At 46.4% G+C, this 24,642-nt stretch overlaps 1 protein-coding gene across 3 annotated transcripts in view; it reads right to left on the reverse strand.

Annotated features, from left to right (window-relative positions):
* Positions 1–8,765: 8,765 nt before the first annotated feature.
* The window catches only part of LOC119973396 (protein monoglycylase TTLL8-like), a 131,535-nt gene continuing 115,658 nt past the window's right edge, over positions 8,766–24,642 (reverse strand). For all 3 annotated transcript variants that reach the window (XM_038811434.1, XM_038811435.1, XM_038811433.1), the window contains 4 exons: positions 23,448–23,596; positions 20,655–20,895; positions 10,913–11,348; positions 8,766–9,106 (listed from right to left, as the gene is read on the reverse strand). In XM_038811434.1, the coding sequence (XP_038667362.1) occupies positions 9,041–9,106; positions 10,913–11,348; positions 20,655–20,895; positions 23,448–23,596 (892 nt within the window). In that variant the 3' untranslated portion in view covers positions 8,766–9,040. The remainder of the gene's footprint in view (positions 9,107–10,912; positions 11,349–20,654; positions 20,896–23,447; positions 23,597–24,642) is intronic.

The raw sequence follows: 24,642 nt of genomic DNA on the forward strand, positions 1-24,642 counted from the left end.
GATTATTATTTGAATGCATGTTAATTGAGAGAGGTGGCTACTCAGTGAGACTTTGGTGTCCTCTTGCATCAGTTGCTTTAAGTAAGCGCACAGGTACAGCAGACAGTAAAGAAAGCAAATGGTATGTTGGCCTTCAAAGCCAGAGGATTAGAGTATAGGAATAGGGATTTTTTAATGCAATTCCATAGGGCATTGGTGAGGCCACACCTAGGAGTATTGTGATCAGTTTTGGTGTCCATAACTGAGGAAGGATGTTCTTACTATGGAGCGAGTGCAGCAAAGGTTTACCAGGCTGATTCCTGGGATGGCGGGACTGTCATACAAGGAGAGATTAAGTCGGTTCGGATTATATTCATTGGAGTTTAGAAGAGTGAGAGGGGATCTCATAGAAACATTTAAAATTCTAACAGGGTTAGACAGGGTAGATTCAGGAAGGATGTTCCGATGGTGGGGGAGTCCAGAACGAGGGGTCATAGTTTGAGGATAAGGGGTAAACCTTTTAGGACTGAGGTTGGGAGAAATTTCTTCACCCAGAGAGTGGTGAATCTATGAAATTCATTACTACAGAAAGTAGTTGAAGCCAAAATGTTGCATTGTTTCAAGAAGGATTTAGATTGCTACAGCTCTTGGGGGTAAAGGAATCAAGGGATAAGGGGGGAAGGGGGATCAGGATATTGAACTTGATGATCAGCTGTGTTTATAATGAATGGTGGAGCAGGCTCAAAGGGCCGACTGGCCTCCTCCTGCTTCTATTTTGTATGTATGTTTCTACGTATAACGTCAGCACTGGCTCTCTTCTAATGATCTATGGATCAGATCTTGAGTGAACTATCTGATGTGCAATAATACCTAGATTACATTTTGATCACAGGCTCGAACAACATGTAAAGAACTTTGAAAGTTAGAAGCTACTCTTGCAAGGCTGCAACTACATCATCTCAGGGTCAAGAAAGAGAAGTGCCAATTTTAAAAAATCTCCTATTCACTATCTTGGACACATCACCGATCAAGACGGTCTTCACAAAGAGCCTAAGAAATTGTTGGAGATCCTGGATGCTCCACGACTGCAGGACATAACTCAGTTAAGGTCGGTTCTAGGATTATTGAATTATTGTGGAAATTCTGTATTGTAAAGGCTTCAGCGCAATATGTGTTGCTTTGTAACAAGCAAGCTTGGCTCTGGCTGAAAGTTTGTGAAGATGCTGACCAAAATGTCTTGCTGGCGGTGCATCACTCTATGGTTGTGTTGTATTTTATATTTTCCCCGCGTCGTGACTGTGATAGAGAAATTCAAACAGCATTCATTAGGTAAGCAAAACTGAACTTTATTTCCGAATTTAGAACTGACTGCTAGCAGTATATGGCTGATACTTGGAGTCGGAAAGCAGACAATTACAAACTGCTGAGTCCGTCCCAAGTCTGCGATATTACAGGAAAAGAAGGCGATTCTTATACATTATAGGATCAAGATAACATGAATACAACTCGGTTAGGAATTTGATCAAAAGTAAAACATAAGTAATAATCGTTACAATGGCGTCACCTTGCTGACCTCCAGGGGACTTGAGTTTCATATCATTATCTTGTCTTTGTTTTAAGATAGGGAAGAAGTTGTTTAGGAACAGGAAGAAATAGTTGTTCAGCTTGTTATGTATTAAGACTACTTCTAGCTCCAAGCCTTATCTAGACTCTCAGAGTCACCCAGTTCCCAAGACATGCTGTCTCTGTGTATTCTGTGCCTTAGGTTATATGAAATCAGTTTAAATTCACTTGTACCAAGAAAACTTGACTACTTTTCCCATCATGCCATTATTTGCTTCACACAATACCGCAGTTGTCTCGCATATAATGCCTTTAGGTGAAGAGTGACCATTAGCATTTCATTCCAGGACGTTAACTAGTGCCGAATCCAACTATGCTAAACTTGAGAAAGAAGCTCTGAGCATTATTTTTGGTATACAAAGGTTCTACCATTATTTATTTGGCTGTCAATTTATTCTATTGACAGGCCATCGTCCCGTAACAATGGTTTGGGCCACATAATGGGATCCCTTTGCTTGCTGCTCGATTACAACATTGGGCATTAATCTTGTCAGCACAAGATTGTGTCATTGAATATCATAGGTCTGAACAGCAAGCAGGCGCCTCATTCAAACTGCCACTGCAAGATCAACAAGACCAGGGCAGCACGGTGGCGCAGTGGGTTAGCCCTGCTCCCTCACAGCGCCGAGGTCCCAGGTTCGATGCCGGCTCTGGGTCACTGTCCATGTGGAGTTTGCACATTCTCCCTGTGTTTGTATGGGTTTCGCCCCCACAACCCAAAAGATGTGCAGGCTAGGTGTATTGGCCACGCTAAATTGTCCCTTAATTGGAAAAAATGAATTGGGTACTCTAAATCTATTTTTAAAAAACCGAAAAAAAAGATCAACAAGACCAGAAAGGTGTGCAGGAATCTGATGAACACTTCCAGGACGCATTCCATCTGTCTCATGTGGAAAATGTCCCAGTAACGTTTTCTCAGGTGCAAATATTTACCCAAACAGATCCACTGATGGGGAAGCTGTTAGTCATGTTTCAAAAAGTCACTCTAACACAAGAGGACAGAAATAATCCAGACGTTAAACCCTATCTTAACAGGCATCTTGAGTCGACAGTACCAAATGGGTGTGTTGTTGTGGGTAGTCATTCCGCTGTGTCTATGGAGCAGAATCCTGGAATGGTTGCACAAGGGACATAAGAACATAAGAACATAAGAACTAGGAGCAGGAGTAGGCCATCTGGCCCCTCGAGCCTGCTCCGCCATTCAATTAGATCATGGCTGATCTTTTGTGGACTCAGCTCCACTTTCCGGCCCGAACACCATAACCCTTAATCCCTTTATTCTTCAAAAAACTATCTATTTTTACCTTAAAAACATGTAATGAAGGAGCCTCAACTGCTTCACTGGGCAAGGAATTCCATAGATTCACAACCCTTTGGGTGAAGAAGTTCCTCCTAAAAGGGACATCCTGGTGTAGTTAGAAAGAAGGACTTGGGGAGAAGCCACTTCTGGTAGCCCGGGTTGGGAGCCCAAATAGAGAAGGTGGGGTTATGTCAATCCGGCGCTGCACTGAGTAATGTACCTCCACTACAACCTTTGCATACCTGGGAATGGACTACCAGGTCATGATAAAGAATCCATGTCGATTATGCGTGATAAATCGAAGGACACATGTTTTTGATAATGGTTGGTGCGCATTCAAAATGGCCGGAGGTTGCCATCATGAAATTGACAACCACCATAGAAAGGCTTGATGAGGTATTTGCAAGACTCGGGCAACCTGAGCAACTCGCAAGCCGTAACGGTATGCAGTTCACATCTGTTGAATTCAAGAACTACCTGAAGGGGTGTGGCATCGGCCATATCAAATCTGCCCCCTACCATCTAGCAGCCAATGTCTTAACATTTCGTACAATTGCTCAAGCATGCAGTGAAGGTATTGAGGGGATGAAGGCTTTCCACCTAACGTGTCAATAGCTTTTCCATAGCATACAGAAACACTGTACATTCCGCAACACAAAGCTCAATAGCTATACTGATGCTCAAAAGGAAACTACACATGGGCGGCACGGCAGCACAGTGGTTAGCACTGCTGCCTCATGGAGCCGAGCACCGGGTCACTGTCTGTGTGGAGTTTGCACATTCTCCCAGTGTCTGCGTGGATCTCACAACCACAACCCAAAGATGTGCAGTAGGTGGATTGGCCATGCTAAATTACCCCTTAATTAGAAAAAAATAATTAGGTACTCTAAATTTTTAAAAAAACGAAACTACACACACATTTTGACCTTTTTACCACCCCCCACCCTTCACCTTCAGAGATAGTCAGGCAACAACATCAGACGCAAGTGGCGAAAAGAGAAAAACATTTAAAAAGCAAAGTGTTTGACCGTGGAGAATGTGTTCCTGCCAGAAACTACATCACAGACGAGAAATGGACTCCAGCAATTGTACTAGCCAAAATGTGTCCGAGTTAATAATACAGTACAATCTGATGATGACCGAATTTGGCATTGGTATGCTTATCAATTAGTGTCTGCAAGTAGTGAGAGTACAGAATTTGTACCAGATGTTTTCACCCAGACAATGTGGCCTGTGACATGCCAGACTTCAAGACTACAACTGCCGGGATTATGGAATCTGTTACAAGAGTCATCCACACAACCACATAGTTCCTGAATTGGTTTCACCAGTGTACAGGAAGACATTCCTACTGTCCTGAAGAGTCAAGTGCCTGAATGCGGTGTCCAGCCAAAATGAGACTGACATCCAGCCTAGAGACTGAGGGCGGGATTCTCCGACCCCCGCCGGGTCAGAGAATCGCCGGGGGGCCAGCGTGAATCCCGCCCCCGCCGTCCTCCCAATTCTCCCGCCCCCCAAAAACCAGCCCGGCGCGACTCAATGGGCGCCGAGGCCGCCCGAATTCTCCGGCCCACGAGGGGCCGAAGTCCCGCCCGCCTGTAGCCGGTCCTGCCGGGGTAAATCAGAGTAGGTCCCTTACCAGCGGGACCTGGCGATGTGGGCGGGCTCCGGGGTTCCTGGGGGGTCACGGGAGGATCTTGCCCTGGGAGGTGCCCCCACGGTGACCTGGCTGGTACGGGAGAATCCCGCCCCTGGTGTGTTCACCCCCGCCGGTATCAGGATTCTCCGTTCCGCCAGTATCAGAGTTCTCCGTCCCGCCGCACACGGGGTGGGATTCCCGACCATCCACCGGTTCGGAGAATCGCCGGTGGGCGGTGTGAATCCCGGCCCCGCTGGCTGCTGAATTCTCCGGCACCGGGGGTGTGACGGGGTAGGGAATCGCGTCGCGCTGGTCGACGGCCGCTGGCAGTGGCCACCCTGACAATTCTCCGGCCCACGATGGTCCGGGTGGCTGCCTGTTATCGGTCCGTCCCGCCGGCATAAATTAGAGTAGGGCCGGCGGGACTTCGTGCGCAGACGGCCTCCAGGGTCCTCGGGGGGAACAAGGGGTATCTGGCCCCGGGAGGTGCCCCCACGTTGGCCTGGCCCGCAATCGGGGCCCACTGATCCGTGGGGGCACTCTATTGCTCCGCACCGGCTGGTGTCCCGATCCACGATGGGCGACGCGGAGAAGATCCCCCCTGTGCATGCGCTGGGATGACATCAGCACACTCTGGTGCACCCGTGCATGCGCCAACTCGCACTGGCCGGCAAAGGCCCTTCGGCGCCGTTGGCGTGGCGACAAGCCCCTTCCCCGCTGGCCAGCGCGGCGCAAACTACTCCATGAACTAGCCATGAAGGTGGATTCCGCAACTTTGGGGTGGCCCGACGCCGGAGTGGTTTACGCCACTCCTCGGCGCCTGGACCCCGCCCCGCCGGGTAGGGGAGAATCCCGCCCAAAGTGTTTGATTAAGTAAAAATGCTGGGGACACTAAATGAGTAAAGAGGGAGGGGTGTTATGTATCAGACTAACACCATTGGCTGGTGTAATTTCATGTGTTGTGCAATGACATAATTGGAATGTTTCACGGGCTTTTGTGGAGTTCACCATTGTACCCTGTTTGAGCAGCATCTTGTAAATAAACCTCTTGCACGACGTTACATGAACCCGTGTGTGCGTGGGTTTCCTCCGGGTGCTCCGGTTTCCTCCCAAAGTTCAAAGATGTGCAGGTTAGGTGCATTGGCCATGCTAAATTGCCCTTAGTGTTGGGTAGGTTACTGGGTCATGGGGATAGGGTGGGTGTTCTTTCCAAGAGCCAGTGCAGACTCGATGGGCTGAATGGCCTTCTTCTGCACTGTACATTCTATAAATCTATGACATGTGTCAACTCTGATACTTTCTCTTTGCGGTTACAACAAAGAACATAACAATTATGGATGTGCGGATTATTGCTCCTGGCTTCAGTGCTTGCTCTGTTTTTTTAATTCTTCTGTGGGAAGCCGTAGGTTGAGTATTAAGGTTTGGTTGTGCCCGGTCCTCTCTTTGTCTTTGTTGTTGTCATTTCGCCATCTCGACTGTGTACAAAGAACAAAGAAAAGTACAGCACAGGAACAGGCCCTTCGGCCCTCCAAGCCTGTGCCGACCATGCTGCCCATCTAAACTAAAATCTTCTACACTTCCGGCGTCCGTATCTCTCTATTCCCATCCTATTCATGTATTTATTGTAGGAGGGCTGCCTGTTCCAGTCTGGATCAGGAGAAGAGTTTAAACTGCGCTGTAAGAGTATGTCAATTCCTGTTAGCACTGGAGTTCTCTGGGTATTGTTTTATTCTCCGGCATTTTGTCTTGTAGCTGTGGGTAGCTGTCGGTCGATAATGCTGCCTGTTTGGGTGCAGACATTTATCTGAGGAAGGAATATGTTGGGAATTCTGTCCCTGAATCATCCAGTCTTACTCGTTCTCAATTATATAATGACTATCGCTTTGGCCGAACCTGTCATACATTGACACCTATAACCATCTTTCTGCTTGTGTTTGTTGCAAACTTTTTGTAAAAATTTAAAATAGACTTTTTTTTAAAATCATCTTGATGCTACAGGGAGCATTTGGTTTGGCTCTGAAGAAGAATCATTAGATTTGCTTCTCTCACCACAGGTATTGCCGGATCTGCTGAGTTTTTTCATGAATTTTCTGCTTTTATTTCAAATTTGGAATCTCACTTTGTTATTGATGTACCATCAATTGAACGCGAGACGAGTTGCTGGACAAAAGTATGGCTTTAATCAGCTAGATGTTAGCCCTGCGGTCGATTACAGTATAAGGACGACCGCCGGGAGTACTGGGCATTTATACCCCGCCCTGGAGGCGGGGTTAACTCAGCCTCTCGACCAATCGGGGAGCCGTCACATGACTGGTCTCAACCAACCGGTCGAGAGGTACATGACAGACCAGGGCCAATGGTAAGCCGGTGTTCTGCACCAGTGGCAGGCAGCTATGCTAATCATACCACCACAGTTATAACCTACACGGGACCCATGGGTCCAGGCCGATTAGGCTCCCCGTGAGTCCCATGGAGTACGAATTTCCCCGCTGAGGGGCGGAGCTCCCTCACCAGCAGGTGAGCGAATCAGGACATGGAAAACCCCAGTCCGAATGTGGGCTGGGTGCGAGGTAGTCCCTTCTGGGATCAGTGCACATAGAGGGCACGATTCCGAAATAGGAACGGCGATCGGGTGGAGAATGGCTCCCGATGCCTGAATAGGGGCAGGCCCCAATTTGACGCTGGTTAACTATGTTCCGACCCCCCCCCCCCACCAAATCGGCATCATCGGGATGCACACTGCGTGCAGTCGCAAGGCCATTGGCATGTCATCAGCCGGTCTACCCGCGATGCTCCACCTCCGATGGGCCGGTTCCTGTTAGCACGGGCCAAGTGTGGTCCCAGCGGCCATGAGCCGGGCATGCAGACAGTGTCCAGCACCGCCACACTCAGCCGAGATCCATGCCGCTGGCCAGGGGACGTCTGCTACGGGTGGGGGGAGTAGTGAGGTGGCCAGAGGATGGGCTGTGGGGTCAGGGTGGGCAGGTACGTAGCCCAGCATGGCCAGCGCCATGTTCTATGGTGCAACCAGTGTGTGTGAGGAGGGTGTAGGCGTGCGCAGCTGCAGCTTGTTCGCCCTGCGCATGCGCGGCCTGCGAAGAGCAAGCAGACCACGGGGTCCCTCGATGCGTGTTTGGTGAGTTTTCTCTAACGCACCACACCGCACGATCTCTTATGGAGCTCCTTATGGGTGGTCAACTTTGGACTCGCCTCAACCTCACACTGCCCAATATAGGCTGAAAGATATGGCGTGGATAGGAGCGGCTGGAAGATGCCCCGTCGTGATGGTTCGCGCCGGCGACACAATCCACGTGCAAAATTTTGGAGAGGCGTGAGGTGGGTTCTGGGCACTATTCGGCAGATCGGGCCAGTATTGTACCGGGTCCATGTGCGGGACCAGGAATTGAATGGAGGTGCAGCCATCGGATGTTGCCTTGGACGGGTTTCCAGACGACCAGCTACCAGGGGGCGGTACCACCAAGGTGCTTGATGAGGGAACATGGTGTGCATAGAGTCTTTGTTCAATGTCAGTAAACCTTTTGTTTCCTTACAGTCCTGTTTGGTCACTTCCTCAAACTCAACACACTGCCCTGCTGGCCAGGTGACAAAGGTACACACTCAAAGCCAGCATATCTGTGGTGTGGATCCAAATCACATCACCAAGGCCCAACTGCAGCTTGTACCTCGAATTTTTTGCCAACGACCAACAGTAATGAAAAGAATTGAGGCCTGGAGAGGCCCAAAGGAGTATGTTTTAAAAGTTATTTTGTCTTTTCTTATAGAGTGAAAGAGTTGCCACTCCTCAAACCCTACAAGGGAAGCTTATGCCTCACCAGCCACAAACTAATACCCAGTCCCCCCCCCCCCCCCCCCCCCCCCCCCCATTGTCGGATACCTGCATGAAAGCTCTGTCAACAATCCCGCCATTTACATACTGGTAATAAAGGCCCAGATACTAAAGAACAATAGCTGGGACTAGATTTTAACCCTTTGCAAATTGGGGGGGGTTTTCAATGGATAAAATCAGGCCCTTGACACCCAAGGTGGAAAATGCTGAATGAATTCTGAAGTTGGGATACACAGTGTACAACTATGAAATTTAAAAACAATACATAATGATTTTTAAAAAAAAATTCTGTGGGTTACAGTGATTATGTCACGGGAGTGTGACCCCCCCCCCCCCCCCAACCCCCCACCCACCCCCCACCCCACCCCACAGCACAAATGCACAGCTTTGAAAAGAGAATTATGAGCAGCTGCTCGCTACCCTAAACTTGCAAAGTATCTGAGAAAGAACAAACACAGTAACCACGTTCAGTCCATGAGGAAAAAGTGTGTGTACTAAAAAGTTAAAAACGCGTTAAAAGTCAGGAGCCTTCAACGGCCTCGGAATAGGTGGAACGCAAATTGAGACCCACAGGGAAACAGTGTCAGCTGCTGAATAAAAACACGGTTCCCCGACTGATTCTCTTGGACAGGTGAAGTGTACACCAGAGATCCTACTTGTCTTTGTACATGGATTTTGCTCGAAGAGAATCAACGCTTCTGCTTAGATATTTTCTTTCCTGGAAATAATACAGAGAGTAAGGCTAAGCTGGCAGTAAGTACAAACTCAAAGGGCTTGGCTGCAAAATACAATGACAAAAATCACAGTAATGTTTTAAAAAAAGGATCAAGAAGGCAATATTTCACAAGCATTGGGGATGTGTCATTAGAGCATATAAGAGTACAAATGAACAGAGTATCTGTTGAGTTTCTTGGAAATTGCTGGATAAAAGTGACGGTCTGCGAAACCAAGACAGATCACCAAAGTTGACCCACAAACCACACATCCTATATGAACTTTCACCTGTGAAGCTGCATCGTTTCACCATCCTTTTCTGGAACTGGAATCCAGATGGTTCAAAATAGGCCTCAATGATTGGTTGAAAACCAGCTGCAAAAAGCCTTGCCAAATCATTTCATAACTAAGTCAACAGTTTAATTTTTGACCGCACCACCAGTTGTAGACGATATCTTGGTTTGATGGTCAATGTCCTCTCTTTCTAAATCAGAAGTTTCGGGGGCGTGGGGGGGGGGGGGATGTTTTGACTCTACAGAATGAGCAACTTTGGAAGTGCGCGAGTGGTTAAAAGGGCTGAAATTGGCAGTGCCAATCCACCAAAATCCACTTTGCAACACAACATGTTTGGCTGCATGTGAGATACGCCTTGGGATCCAGCACAGGAATTTCTAATCTGTTATTTTTACCCTTAGAATATTTAGAATATTTTCTTTCCACATCCCTTAAAGTAGTCAGAAGATCAGAGCAATATTTTTTGCTGAGCCACTTTCTTTCTGCAATATCATATGGAAAAGAAGGCCACCTGAAATTTTTTAAGTGTTTGCTACATGGATGAAAATTTTAATTAATCAAAGAACAACTCGGCGTCAAACTGATGTCCATTGTTAAAATGTCCCACCTTATCTTAGGAGACAACCTTACCTTGTGGAAACCCCATGTGCCCTAACATGACAGAATATTCAATATTTGGGGAAAGAAGGCTGACCCAAATATAGTAGAATTAGTCTGAGAAACCTGAGAGAGTATGTCAAGGTTATCACTTAACAGGAAATACGAAAAGCAGAAGGCCATTCAGTTCTTCGAGTCTGCTCCACCATTCAACATGGCTATGGCTGATCCTCTATCTCAATGACATATTCCAGCACTCTCCCCATAACCCTCGACAACCTTAGAGACTAAATCTATCTGTTTCTTTCTTAAATATATATTCAGTCATTTGGCGGGCACAGCCTTCTCTGATAGAACATAGAACATCCCCGCACCCCACAACCTAACCCGCACATCTTTGGACTGAGGGAGGAAACCGGAGTAAACCCATGCAGACACGGGGGAAACATACAACCTCCACATTGACAGTGACCGAAGTCCGGAATTGAACCACGATCCCTGGCGCTGTGAGTCAGCAGTGCTAACCACAGTGACACTGTGCTGTTCTGAGGACAATTAGGGATTGCCAATAAATGCTGGCCCAGCCAGCGACGCCCACATGCCATGAATTTAAAAAAATAGTGTTTTTGAGTTTTAAATCAGATATTCTATTCAGGTTTACCATCTGTTCACTTTTATTATTCATCCTCTGGTTGAAAGGAGTCTTATGTATAATTATTTAGCTCCAGAACAAAACAAAGATGATGCATTTTGGTTCCAATAGCAAATGTTCCTCATGTTTAAAAATAAACCACATTTATGGGTGTGTAGTCATTTCAACTTATTCATGTCATACAATGGCAGAGATCAGAAAATACCAATCCTTCACACAGAAATGGTAGTTAGAAAAGATATTACAAAAGAGGCAAGATATTCTTACCTGTGTAGACATGCACTCAAATTGTCCAATATTACACTTGCTGTTGTATTTTCTGTCAATGATTACTTTGATAGTGTCTTCCTGCACATTTGCACACAGTAGTGCTGTAACAGATGTAGAGCGTGACATGCTTGGACTCAAGTTGATCTCAATCAGCCATGATTTAAAGTCTTCTCCCAGCAAGAAATCAGCGCCATATAGTCCAAAGTTATTTTTGCGTGCTGGAATGGTGGCCTGAACAGTCATCAAAGAACAAATGATAGCTTTTTTCATGGAAGGATAGACAATACCCTGCCAGATGTTCCTGCGGCCTTTAATTTTTAAATATTCTTGGAACTGATCACTTGACCACATGCTCTCTTTTGGCACCAATGGGTTTCGTTCAATAGATGGTTTTAATCGCTTCTGAATGGCATTGTTGCAGAGATGCACTGAACTGCAGATAAATTAAACACCAATGCACACATTTTACATGAGGTTTTGCATATATACCATAATTATTACTTAATTTTAAAACATATCTCCCCAATATTGCATTGAAAGCCCACATGATAAAAGGGTGAACATTTTAATGCCAAAGGGCAGCTGGGCCCATTACTCTGCTCCCACCTTGGTGTCTTGGTGCCAAGGTCTGAGCATTAAAGTGAATCTAGCTAAGCATCTATTGAGTTCTGTGTTCGCTCTCGAGCAAGGAATCCACAGAACTGCTGGTGCCTTGTCCAAAGCAGGATTTATATTAATGCATACGTGGCAAGTTAACGATCAAATACAGAGCAAGTTATCATAGAGTTTCTTTAGAGTCCCCTGGAACTGCCTCTATGCACGACTGTCCTGAAGTTTTGTCTTACAACCTCCTGAGGATCGCCCTATCTGACCTGACATATCTAATGCCACCTGCTGGTGGGAGGTCACACTGCTGCATACATGGCCACCTGCTGGTGGGAGGTCACACTGCTGCATACATGGCCACCTGCTGGTGGGAGGTCACACTGCTGCATACATGGCCACCTGCTGGTGGGAGGGCACACTGCTGAGCACATGCAATATTATCGACAGGCATATCACCATATCCCCCTTGCTTAGGAGATATTGTAGTTTGTTTACAAACATGATCACTATCATTACTCTATACATAAGTAATAAGTATAAATATTATTTTTAAAAATAAATTTAGTGTACCCAATCATTTTTCCAATTAATTTAGTGGCCAATCCACCTAGCTTGCATATTTTTGGGTTGTGGGAGCGAAACCCACGCAAACACGGGGAGAACGTGCAAACTCCACACGGACAGTGACCCAGAGCCAGGATCGAACCTGGGACCTCAGCGCCGTGAGGCCGCAGTGCTAACCCACTGCGCCACCGTGCTGCCTATAACAGGTTTAACTAGGGTGTCCATCAACATTATATGCCTGGTCAGTGTCCGTCCCTTTCTCACAGGTCATTGTGCCTCCCTCACGGGATCACCTCTGTGATCACTTGGACCAGCCTTTTGGGAGACTGGTTTGTGTGCTGGTCTCTTGCTTTGCATCCTCTTAACGCTGTGCCTTTGGAATGCATGCATGCGAGATTGCCACACATGCGTCACCAGCTTCTTCTTTGCTCTTGCCTTCCAACGATGGTGTTTACTGCTTCGTTGTAAGTTTTTTTGTCTTTTCTGCCTCTGGTTTGTTGGTCATCATATTACTTTCTTCACTTTTGTTTTGCCAGTGGGATGAGCTAACTCTCCCAGTCTACTCCTCTCCCCCCTTCTTGTTTTAACAATTAGTTTGAGAATTCTTTTCTTTTTATGTTTGGTCTTGGCAACCCCTGGTTCGGTGCTGGTCTGCACCCTGTGGATGGAAGTATGCAGATGCGCAGATGAAATCTGAAGCGGTCACGCATCATCATGGATTTGTGTGACCACGCCCAATTCTGCACCCTCGACTGAATGTTGGAGCACCTCGATTTCTGGTGCCTGGGTGGGGAGGTTAGATCTATGACAACAGGTGCTGCCCCTTCTTGGCCCACTGGAGCAATGCTGAGTGGCTCCTCATCACTGGAAATAGCGATGCAAACACTCTCCGGCCGTGACGATCCAGGTGTTGGGTCATCCTGGCCTTGCTCGAGTATATGTGTGAGATCCGCCCAGCAGCATAATGAGATAGTCACCTGTTCCTCCGCTGACTCACTCCCAGAGTCATCATTTTCAACATCATCAGAGTTAGTCTCATCGTATTCATCATCAATATCTTGCCACTCATCTTCCGATGTAGTGACCTTGAGCAGCAGGGAGTCAATTACCGGAACCATTTCAGAGGCCTGAGATGATTCATGAGTACCTCTGGAGCAAGCTTTTCCAAGACTGGCATGGTGTCATCTGTTACTAGTTTGTTCAGCATCTGGTCCTCCGAGGTATCAGCTTCTGTGGTCTTAGTTTTCATTTTCCAGTGCGCCATCTCAGAGCTCCCGCCCTTCTCAGTATCCAGCACGGTCTGGGCATTCCCCGTGACCAACTCGTCACTCGCGCCAAACCGCTGGAGCAGCACATCCTGGGTCTCTTCATTAAGTCCATCATTGTTCCTGCAGAATAGATGTGCCAAAATTTCATACCCATCTTCATTTGGTTCACATTTGACATCTTCGCTTTCCACCTCATACATGTAATGCATACATGCAAGCATACATGTCTTCGTAGGATACAGCATCGTCTGCAATAATTTCTCCTGTAAAATACAACATTGCACATGGAATTATGTGTTCACACAGGAGATAGACAATTTCAAAGTCAGCCTCGGGTTTCACTGCCGCACTCTTATTTAACATTCCATGCTGTGCCACTTCAGGTGGACTGAAGAAGTTAAAGAATGATTCATTTGGTACAGTTTTCGTAACTGCGAGTGCTTCTTCCTTTGTGCTTCGGCTTAGTTTTAATTATTTTCAATTTGACATCTTTGCCCTTCTTCCAGTCAATTTTACAGCCTGTGCACCCCATGATTTGTAGTTCATCAAAGAATGCAGATTCAAGCTGTCTGGCCGTGAATCCATCAGGTATACTTTCGTAATCACCTCTTTTGTGAAATACTCATTGGGCTCAAACTTAAACTCCAGAGTGAAGCTCCACGGCTTCTCAAGCTCTGAACATTTAACATTCACATCGTGTAGATGCTTTAATACGGGCTCGTCGTGCTCCTGTCTCATGCCACTGAGCACATATGTCTTCTTGAAGACTGTTAACCAGAAATGGGGAATGCTCTTTGGCTCTTTCGTCTCTTTGTCTGATTTGTTGTCCTCCGCCTGGATTTCTTCTGAATCCTCATCAAATGTGCACACTATGACATCTTGTAGGGATCTGTAGTATTAAGATGGCCACCCATCTTCTGGGACACTGAGTTCAGGGATTCACATGCATCCACTCCTACGATGGACTCAAATTTCATGTCCACAACGTAAAACAATAACATGTACGTCCTTTGGGCAGCACGGTGGCACAAGTGGATAGCACTGTGGCTTCACAGCGCCAGGGTCCCAGATTCGATTCCCCACTGGGTCACTATCAGTGCAGAGTCTGCACGTTCTCTCCGTGTCTGCGTCGGTTTCCTCCGGGTGCTCCAGTTTCCTCCCACAGTCCATAGACGTGCAGGTTAGGTGGATTGGCCATGATAAATTGCCCTTAGTGACCAAAAAGGTTAGGAGGGGTTATTGGGTTCTGCGGATGGGGGTGTAAGTGAGGGCTTAAGTGGGTCGGTGCAGACTCGATGGGCCGAATGGATTCCTTCTGCACTGTATATTCTGTGTTCTTTCGCCCGCGGAGAGCTCAAGTTCACATGCATCGAAAGTTTCCGTCTTTTTTGTATCATAATATACCGGCAGTCCCAGCAGATCAGCGACTTTCAGCTGCGTGTTCAGCTTGTGCAGGGCAAACCGACAGAGGAGGTGGGTCCTCATTTTAATCTCAATGTCGCATCGTAATAATGAGTCATTTAGGAACACCATCACTTTCCATCTGGTTTTGATGGTTTCTGACGAGTTCTTACTAGCTTTGTTTTTTGAAATTTTTTTGGTTGCACTCTTCTGGTCCTTGGTTGCAATGAGATCGATGAAGAACTGTTCGTCTGGAGGTACGTTGTCAACCACATTTACTGATCTTATATGGTCCATTGTAGGATGCGCAAAACACTATTTCGCAAAGTGCACAACACGGCTACACCTGGAACAGACTTTTCCAAAGGCCGGACATTGCCGTTGGCCATGTCGATTACCACACCTTGGGCATAAGATGGCGTCTCCTGTTGGCCGCATAAAATGGTCGCCCGCACCGAGACCACATTTCTTCATGACGTCCGTCACAGCACTAATGGTGCTGGTGTTTTCCTCTGTGTTGGCGCCAAAGTGTTTCGAACAGAGTGTGCTGACCTGCAAGGCAGCTTTGTCGCTTGTATGGAAAATCTTTTTTGCTTGTTCAAATACCAAATCATCTTCCCGCAGCAACCTTTCACATAGCTTATCATTTAATACACCAAAGACAATTTAATCGCAGATCAGAGAAGATTTCAGGCGACAGAAGTTGCATGACTGGGCCTCAATTCAATGATAAACCTGTCAAACTATTCACCAGGTTTCTGGGAACGTGTACGGAACATTTATCTCTCGAATGTCTCATTCTTTTTGGGGGAGCAATGTTGATCAAAGTACCCAATGACTTCATAGAATCTCTTGCTATCCTTTTCATTGTTAAAAGCAAAAATATAATGTATTTCAATTGCTTGTGGACCTGCCACCGTGAGCAGCAAAACTATTGGCCATTCGTCAGGCTGCGCCTGCAGGCTGAGGGCTGAAACATTAGAGTTTAAACAGCTGCTTGAAAAGCCACCAGTTTTCGTCTTTGTTACCCGATACGTGAAGCTGGTGGTGCCCTTTCAGTCTATCCATCTCGGGCTTCAGCGTCTTTTACTGCGTTGAGTCACCAATGGTTACAGTTCGCCAGGTTGGTTCTTCCTCCGAATTTTAACATTGTCACTGTCGTCGTAAACCTTCAAATCTTCAGCACTCTGGTACCATGTCGTGTCTGTGTTCGCTGTCTCGCAAGGAATCCACAGAACTGCTGGTGACTGCTGGTGACTTGTCCAAATCAGGATTTATATTAATGCACACGTGGTAAGGTGACGATCAGATACAGAGCAAATTATCAAAGAGTTTCCCTGAAACTACCCCTATACACGACTGTCCTCATGTATGTCTTACAACCTCCTGAGGATCGCCCAATCTGCCCTGACGTATATATGACACCACCTACTAGTGGGAGGTCACACTGCTGAATACATGCAATATTATCTACAGGCATATCACCACAGCATTGAAGAGGGCTATGATGATAGATTAGAGGGACAAGAGAGCTTCCGGCCATTTGATTGTCCAGCAGCTCGCGGGTGTGGGACTTCCTCCCATTTTGAGCCAGTTAAATAGTAAAAGGGCAACACAACCAACATGGAGGCGAGCTCACCTCTGGATTTTACACTGTGGGGGAGGGGAAGGGCCACTACCTCCATGTAAATTTTCAGTAATGGTTTCAACTACGTACATGTTGCTTCAGTTTCAATACTAAATAAATAATGCAGTTACTGCTCTGTCTCCTGTGGAAGCCAAGCAACTGCTACACACAGCCCTGTGCAGCCAAGTTCACTTTGTGCCTTCCTGGTGTCACTGCTATCTGGGATCCCATTGCAGACAGAGGAACTTTGAGCCTTCACTGTGTGGCGCCTACTTTGATGCTGCAGCTCTGGATGTTTTTCATGTACTTACTGCAGGAACCATCTCTGTTGCTGCTGCTACAACTGTGGCTGTGGTTGCTGTCTGGCTTTACTCTGGTGCTGTCCCTTTGCACCCTTCTCTTGAACTGCTACTTTCACCAATGCCGTTGAAACTTCAAAGCAATCCTCTCAAATTGTTCAGACTACGGAAGCACTCCCTAGCGCTGCCAAACACGAGCATCATGTCCTGTCAAGTGCTCCCAAGCCCCTGGTCCCCCTCAGTATACATAAATTCCATATCTTGTTCCATGTTTCCATACTCCAAGTACTCATAGATCCTTCCCCCAGAAAAACAAACCTCATAACCTGCTGCTTTAACATCAAAATCAAATGTCAGCATCCAATAATCATTTCCAGCAGATCTTTCCCTGCCCTCCAACGTATCCGTGTTCCAGCTTCCCCAAATACTCCCCATCACCTAAACCCTATTCTTCATGGGTATTTGCAGATAATAACTCACTTCCTCTTTTCCTGCGGCCTCTGTTTTTCAAGCCAGGCTATCTTCAGCTTGCCCCCTCAGCCATTCTATCTTCAGCCTGCCACTTGTGTATATTCCATTGTATCCATAGAGCTTCTCCATCATATTACTGGAACCTACCTCAAGCCTGGTAAACGCTGACTACCATCTTGCTGGACAAGGAGGGACAAGAGGCAAGAAGCAAAAATTGCGTACAAAGTGACACTTGTGAGAGCCATAAAGGAAAGCTCATCAGAGGTATTGGTTACATTGTGAAGGAGAGTCTCACACAATAACTGAAGGAATAGGGTAAAACGTTCAAGGACAAATAGGAAGATGGATAGTACAATGTAAAAAAATGTTAGAAACAAACTGAGAGACAGAGAAGACAAGTGGGAGACAATCAGGTTGACAAAGAGGGTGACAAAGAATTACAGAGCAGCAAATCTACAAGGCACATAGTTGAAAAAGTTTTTTTTTTTCTTGCCCTGAAATCAACACTGATCATAATAAAGCATAATCTCTGACTCACCATCAACCCTGCCACAAGAAATCCCCAAAGTGATTTGTGACTTGATATTTTCATTTTCTTTTCACACAAAAGAGGGTGTTACTTTTGCAAGAAACAAAGTCTTGTGTGCAATTGCTTTGATAGCTGGAATCACTATTCACGAGTGACAGTTTATGATCCAATGTTTTGAAATATAGATTTATCTACACATTTCATCGGGTCAATTCAGGCTTACGATGGAACAGATTTCTTATTCATTCTGGAAATGGGATGTGTGGATGTTGTTTATGTTGTAAATGAAGCTTAGCAATGTGCAAACATCAGAGGGAAGCTGTACTTTTCACCTGATCATGAAGGATCAGTACCGACAAAGCTGCTGAAGCTATTCAGCTCTGGCAAGTGACATTCATCGGCAATGGCTTTAACCTTGCACCATAACCTTTAATGTCCCTCAGGAATCGACCTTTGGCTCCCTCCTGCTTCTCATCTACATGCCGCCCCTTCCCGACACGTGTGTTGACCAGCTCTGCCTCACCATTACCTATTTGAACTCCTACACTTGCTAATTTATCAAACAGCTTATTTAACATCAAGTACTGGGTGATCAGAATTTTTCTTCAATTACAATCTCTGTTCCAAACTGCGCTCCCTAGCTACCAACTCCATCATTCTCAACTGGCAACAGTTTGAGATTAAGCCAGTCCATGTCTTAACTCACACTATTCACAATTAACAGCTTATGTTGAGGGTTTTATCAGATCAGCCATGATCCCATTGGATGGTGGAGCAGACTCGATGGGCTGAATGGCCTACTTCTGCTCCTATGTCTATTGGTCTTATGGTCTTAAGATCCCATGTTTCAAAATATAGATTAATCAATGCATACCATCCGCCCTGTGCTTGCTGACCTTACATTGGTCCCTGGCCAAGCAACATCTTGTTTTCAAATCCCTCCGGATCTCCCACCTCCCTATCTGTAATCCCCTCCAGCCCCATGGCTGGTGAATATATCTGTGCTAGTCTACTTTGTGCCTCTTGTGCATTACCGATTTCACCTATTCTGCCTCTGGTGGCTGCATCTTCAGTTGCCTGAGCCCTAAACTCTGGAATACACTCCCAACATCCCTTTGCCTCTCTATCTTGCTTTCCTTCCTTAAACCCTACCTCTTTGACCAAGTTTTTGGACAGCTAACCTCATATCTCCTGCTGTGGCTCAGTGTTATATTTTGCTTCATAGTGTATCTATGAAGCACCTAAGGACATTAGTGGTATTAAAGGTACTATATAAATATAACTTGCTGTTGTTTGCACACTGTCCCAGGAACCCTTGTAACAATGCTCGATCTGGGTGATTGGCCTCCAGCCATCTCCCTTTGTGCTAGTTATGACTCAATTCAGTGTATAGTTACCATCCTCCTGCCTGCCCACACCCAGATCCCATCAATTTCAATTTTACTAGGAGCTGTTGGCACCACACTTTATTAAATATGTGGCCTTGATGCCAAGTGCTGACACTCACACCTGTCAGCTCTGGATTGTGACTCTGGTGCCCATGTTTGGGCCCACATTGTAACTTCTGCCAAAATGCAACTTAAACGACAGTGAGGAAGTTGCAGTCTGATGACTCTGTCAACAGCACCTTCCATGAGTTTGCTGTTGCTTAGGGGTGGGTCAATGGAACATAACTGACGAGGATGTATGTGTCCTACTTATTGTGGATAGTGCATACATGATCTTAACAGGGATGGTACTGGAGAAATCTGGCATGTTGACTGATATGATTCTGTCAGCAGGACCATGTCAGGCTGTTGTTTGACTTGTCTGTAAGATAACACTCCCAATATTGACACTCATTGTATGATGTTAATCGAGAGTTTATTTCAGCATTGAGTCTATTTTTGTCCTAGTTCACCAGTTAGGTCACATCCAAAAGTCCATTTGTTATATGTTTCCATTCCTTACTCCTGTTTGCCACAAGTCTGCCATTTTTTAGGGCAAAAGGAGGTTGAGGGTCAACTATGTTACTGTGAGACTGGAGTCACATATAGGCTACAAGGAGTAATGGTGCCAGGTTTGCTTCCCTGAAGGACAGTCGCCCTACACACCCCAACATTTCCCTACACCCTCGCCAGTCCCCAGGAAAGGAAAGGACTTAAAGGTGATAGGGAGCTTTAGAATCAGGAAGGACAAGGAAAGCAGAGTTCCGGGAAAGCAGAGTGTGCGGGGGGGGGGGGGGGGGGGGGGGGGTTTCAGGGAGCCCAATCACCTTCCTTACACCCTCCCCCCACCCCCGCTGATTAAATCAGGGTTGGGAAAAGTCGAGGAAGGCCATCCCCACCAGAGACCAATTGAGGTTCTTAAATGGCCACTTACAGGCCGTATCCTGCTGCCATTAATATTCTACTAGAAACAGAGAGAGGGTACATAATGGCAAAGGGCTGAAAGAGTTCCCCTGCTTTCCACAGAAAACCCCGCACTCTCCTTGCCAGGGCCGGCCTAACTGGCCCCCAGTGAGCCTGGCCAACATATCTGTATCCCCGGGCTTGTTCTATGTTGGTGCTCTATGTTGGTGCTTGCACTGCCAGCAGTGGCCTCCCCTCCCAGTGATGCTACGTGTTGTGTTACATGGTTCTCATGATGATGAAGACACACAGAACATATATGTGTTCAGCACGTGGAAAGATAACTAACAGATCTACATACAAACAAGGTTACTTAAATTCTTAATGGGCTACTCTAAATGCAAAAATCTGGCGCCAACCGCTGGCTGGAGATCATACCTATGATTATATATATTGATAAACAGCCTGCTATCTCTCCAAAGATGCTGCCGGCCTGCTGAGTATTTCCAGCATTTTCTGCTTTCATTTCAGAATTCCAGCATCTGCCTCTGTATTATTTGTCCAGTAACATAATCACTAGCATACTACACCCGGAAATAACTTCAAATATATTTGAAATAATCTTATTCTTTTTATTGCTTTACCTGTCCAGGTTTTCCAGTGTGAAGGGCTGTGTAGAAAATCTTAAGTAGCAGTCCTTATAAAACCAGACATTTAATGGCTTCCAGTCTGTGACAAGAAACCACATTCTGATGTCGAATTTGGTATCATAAATCAAAAGTGGCTTCTCAATGTACTTCTGTACAACCCACTTGGGGTTTTCAAAAGAAGGGTCCAAGTCCTTCAGTTTTAGAAACTCATCCAGTCTTTCCACACATTTTATACCTGTAACATGAATATTAAGATTAAGAAAAACATTTATTTGGAATGTTCTGAGATTATGAAGACTAAACATCTGTTAAATTTAATGGCATTAGCCTGGGAAGTGCAGAAACATGTGCGAGAAAAATAAATTATTAGTGAACATTTTCTTAATAATTCTCAGGAGTTTGCAACAAAGCTGATTGGGCCGCATTTTCAGCAGCCACAATTCTCCTTTCAAAATGTTCGGATATCTGGGGCGGGATTCTCCGTTGGCTGACGCCGAAATCGGGAAAGGCAACTGAGCGGAGAATCGGTTCCAACGCCAAATTCGCTGCATGCAGCGATTTGACGCCAAATCATGATTCTCCGTCACCTCAATAGCGACATCAATGCGTACCGCGATGCATGTAGATCTAGGTGTACAGGTCCACAGGTCATTGAAAGGGGCAACACAGGTGGAGAAGGTAGCCAAGAAGGTATACGGCATGCTTGCCTTCATTGGCCGGGGCATTGAGTATAAGAATTGGCAAGTCATGTTGCAGCTGTATAGAACCTTAGGCCACACTTGGAGTATAGTGTTCAATTCTGGTCACCACACTACCAGAAGGATGTGGAGGCTTTAGAGAGGGTGCAGAAGAGATTTACCAGGATGTTGCCTGGTATGGAGGGCATTAGCTATGAGGAGTGGTTGAATAAACTTGGTTTGTTCCCATTGGAGCGACGGAGGTTGTGGGGCGACCTGATAGAGGTCTACAAAATTATGAGGGGCATAGACAGAGTGGATAGTAAGAGGCTTTTCCCCAGGGTAGAGGGGTCAATTACTAAGGGGCATAGGTTTAAGGTGCGAGGGGCAAGGTTTAGAGTAGATGTACGGGGCAAGTTTTTTTACACAGAGGGGAGTGGGTGCCTGGAACTTGCTGCCGGAGGAGGTGGAAGCAGGGACGATAGTGACATTTAAGGGACATCTTGACAAATACTTGAATAGGATGGGAATAGAGGGATACGGACCCAGGAAGTGTAGAAGGTTTTAGTTTAGACGGGCAGTATGGTCGGCGCAGGCTTGGAGGGCCAAAGGGCCTGTTCCAGTGCTGTACTTTTCTTTGTTCTTTGTTCTATGTACAGTAAGCACCGTTTGCTCGTTATTAGCGGGCCTGACCCGGTATTCTCCGGGGCATCCGCGAATCTCCGCCTCTGATGGGCCTAGTTCCTGACGGCGCAGTTCACTTGTGCTTTTAAAAATCACAAAACCAGCGTGGTGGCTGCTAAGGGACAGAAAGAGAAGGTAGGACCCGGAGAGTAGTAACTGCGGGCTGCCGACCTGGACACTGGCTGTGCGGGCTGGGGTGGGGGGGGGAAGCCCTGCTAGGGCCAGGGGAGGGGGGACGTACAGGGAGAACAGGTTGAGTGGCCGAGGTGACCCCCCACCACGGGACAGAGGCGGTGCCCAAGCATGACGGCCATCGTGCTGACCACCCACCTTGGCCCCTGGTTCTGCAGTGACACCGGCCGTATGGGTGCCCCCACACCCCTACACCTGCACGCCAGCCCCCGATACCCCCCTCCCAACCCGGCCGCCACTTTCTGGCTGCGGCAATGGTGTTCCGTGTCCGTCCATCCCGAACCCACAGCCCACCTCCTGGCCATCCTCGCTACTCCCCCCCCCCAGACCTGGCAGAAGCCTCCCTGGCGAGCATTACAACTGTCAGCAAACCATGGCGATGTTGGACACTTTCCGTACCCTCTCTCCTTCAGCAGCCACGACGCCCGTTTCACAATTTTTAAAAACACAAGTGAATCACGCCATCGGGAGCTCGGCCCATCAGAGCAGGAGAATAGCGAAGCCCACGGAGAATACCGGGTCGGGCCCCCTAATGATATGCAAATGGTGTGTACTCTACATGCATTCTGTTCTGGTACGCATTGATGCCGCTGTTGAGGTGACGGAGAATTGCAATTTGGCGTCAAATCGGTACCCACCCAAATTTTGGCGTGGGAACTGATTCTCCGCCCAATCGCGTTTCCGGAATTTGGCATCAGCCAAAGGAGAATCCTGCCCATTGTGTTTGACCAGTATTGACCGGGAGTGAAGTAATAAACCCAGACTTCTTTCCAGTTTTTTCTATCTGAACAACCATGAGTCTTTATAAAATATCCCCTGACTTTACACAGAGCTACAGGCATAAGACAGGGAGGCCGCGACACACAGTGGTAATGTCACTGGACTTGCAATTCAGAGGCCCAGGTTTCTGTCCCGGGGACAAGAGTTCAAATTCCACCATGGGCAGCTGGTGGAATTTTAATTCAATTAACAATCTAGAATTGAAAAGATGGCTTCGGTAATGGTGACCATAAAACCGTTATTGATTGTTGTAAAGATGTATTTTAGGGAAGGACATTTGCCGTCCTTACCTGGTCTGGTCTACCTGTGCTTTCTGAAATGGGGTGGCAAACACTCAGCTCAAGGACAATTAGGGATGGGCAACAAATGCTGGCCTTGCCAGTGGTGCGCACATCCCATGAAAGAATACATTTTAAAACAGAAGGGTGAACGGCACCTCGAAAAATTATGTTACCTCGACCCCGTGACATTGCAGCTGGTTTTACTATCCAGATGTTTCTGATTCCATCTATTTCCAACTGCGGATGTACAGATTTTAGCCTATTGAGGATGTTCTGGCAATCAATCAAATAATTACGCGAGCCAGGGATTGTAACTTGATTGCTGAAGAAACGCAAAATAAAAAGAGAAAATATCTGGGTACCTCAAAAAATTTGATGCATTTCACTTCAATGGTTTTATAACTTAATATGTTCATAACCCAACAGAAATGCAGAGCATAATTAGGCTCCAGTTCAAAATATTTGACCTATTTTGGATAGATGTTAGCGACTCAGTTCAAAGAGAAAGGGTGGTTAACCACAGCTTGAGCATGACATTTTACTTTTCACTTAGCAAACAGATGTTGGAGGCTTGAAATACAGATAAGATTCACAATCAGATGGTCATGTCAATGCACATCAAGGCAATGCTTTCCTTTAAAGGAAAACAAACCGACAAAGAGATTGCCCTGCAAAACAGCAGAATAATATTTTGACTAACGTTAAATTTCAGAGGAATGAAAACTTGCTGGAGGGGAATATATGTTTTCACGCTGATATCGTTAACATGTGCATTACACATTTATTATGCGCTCCACTATCTTGCAAAAAATCCATTATCTTCATTTTCAGGAACTAGTAGAAAAGCGAGAGGACCCCAAATCGGCTGCACTGACCCCCATATTCCTTTCTCAAACATTTGCTTCTGTCTAGGTGCAGAGCTTCTAAAAAGATGTACCGCCCTGTTTTTGAACATGGCAACAAGCCAGCTTCTCTTAATCCATGTCTACAACAAAGGGGGAAGCTCGGGTCCCAATTCTGTGCCGCAAAAGGGCTTGTTTGAGGTTGTAGCTGTGGGCATCTCTCCAAAAGATTCCTTTAGGTGGCTCTGGAAATCTTGTCATATCATTTCCAAAAGTGAGAGGAAGGTCTCCTGCGAGAACAGGAAGAGTTCTGGGCAAGGGCTTTCTAATTGACGCTGATGGGATGCGAGGTTCCGTGCTTACCCCAGCAAAATTCCATTTCATTTTCCGCGGGGCTGGTTGGTTCCCAGCCTCTGAGGGGGTGGAGAGGGAGTGAAGAATTTACGCAGGGGCAAGAGGAAAATCATCTCAACAAGCTGCCTGAATGGGGCAACAAAAACCAAAATATTCAGCTTTTGTTGATAGG

The sequence above is a fragment of the Scyliorhinus canicula genome, chromosome 11, assembly GCF_902713615.1.
Source record: "Scyliorhinus canicula chromosome 11, sScyCan1.1, whole genome shotgun sequence".
Taxonomy (NCBI): Eukaryota; Metazoa; Chordata; class Chondrichthyes; order Carcharhiniformes; family Scyliorhinidae; genus Scyliorhinus; species Scyliorhinus canicula.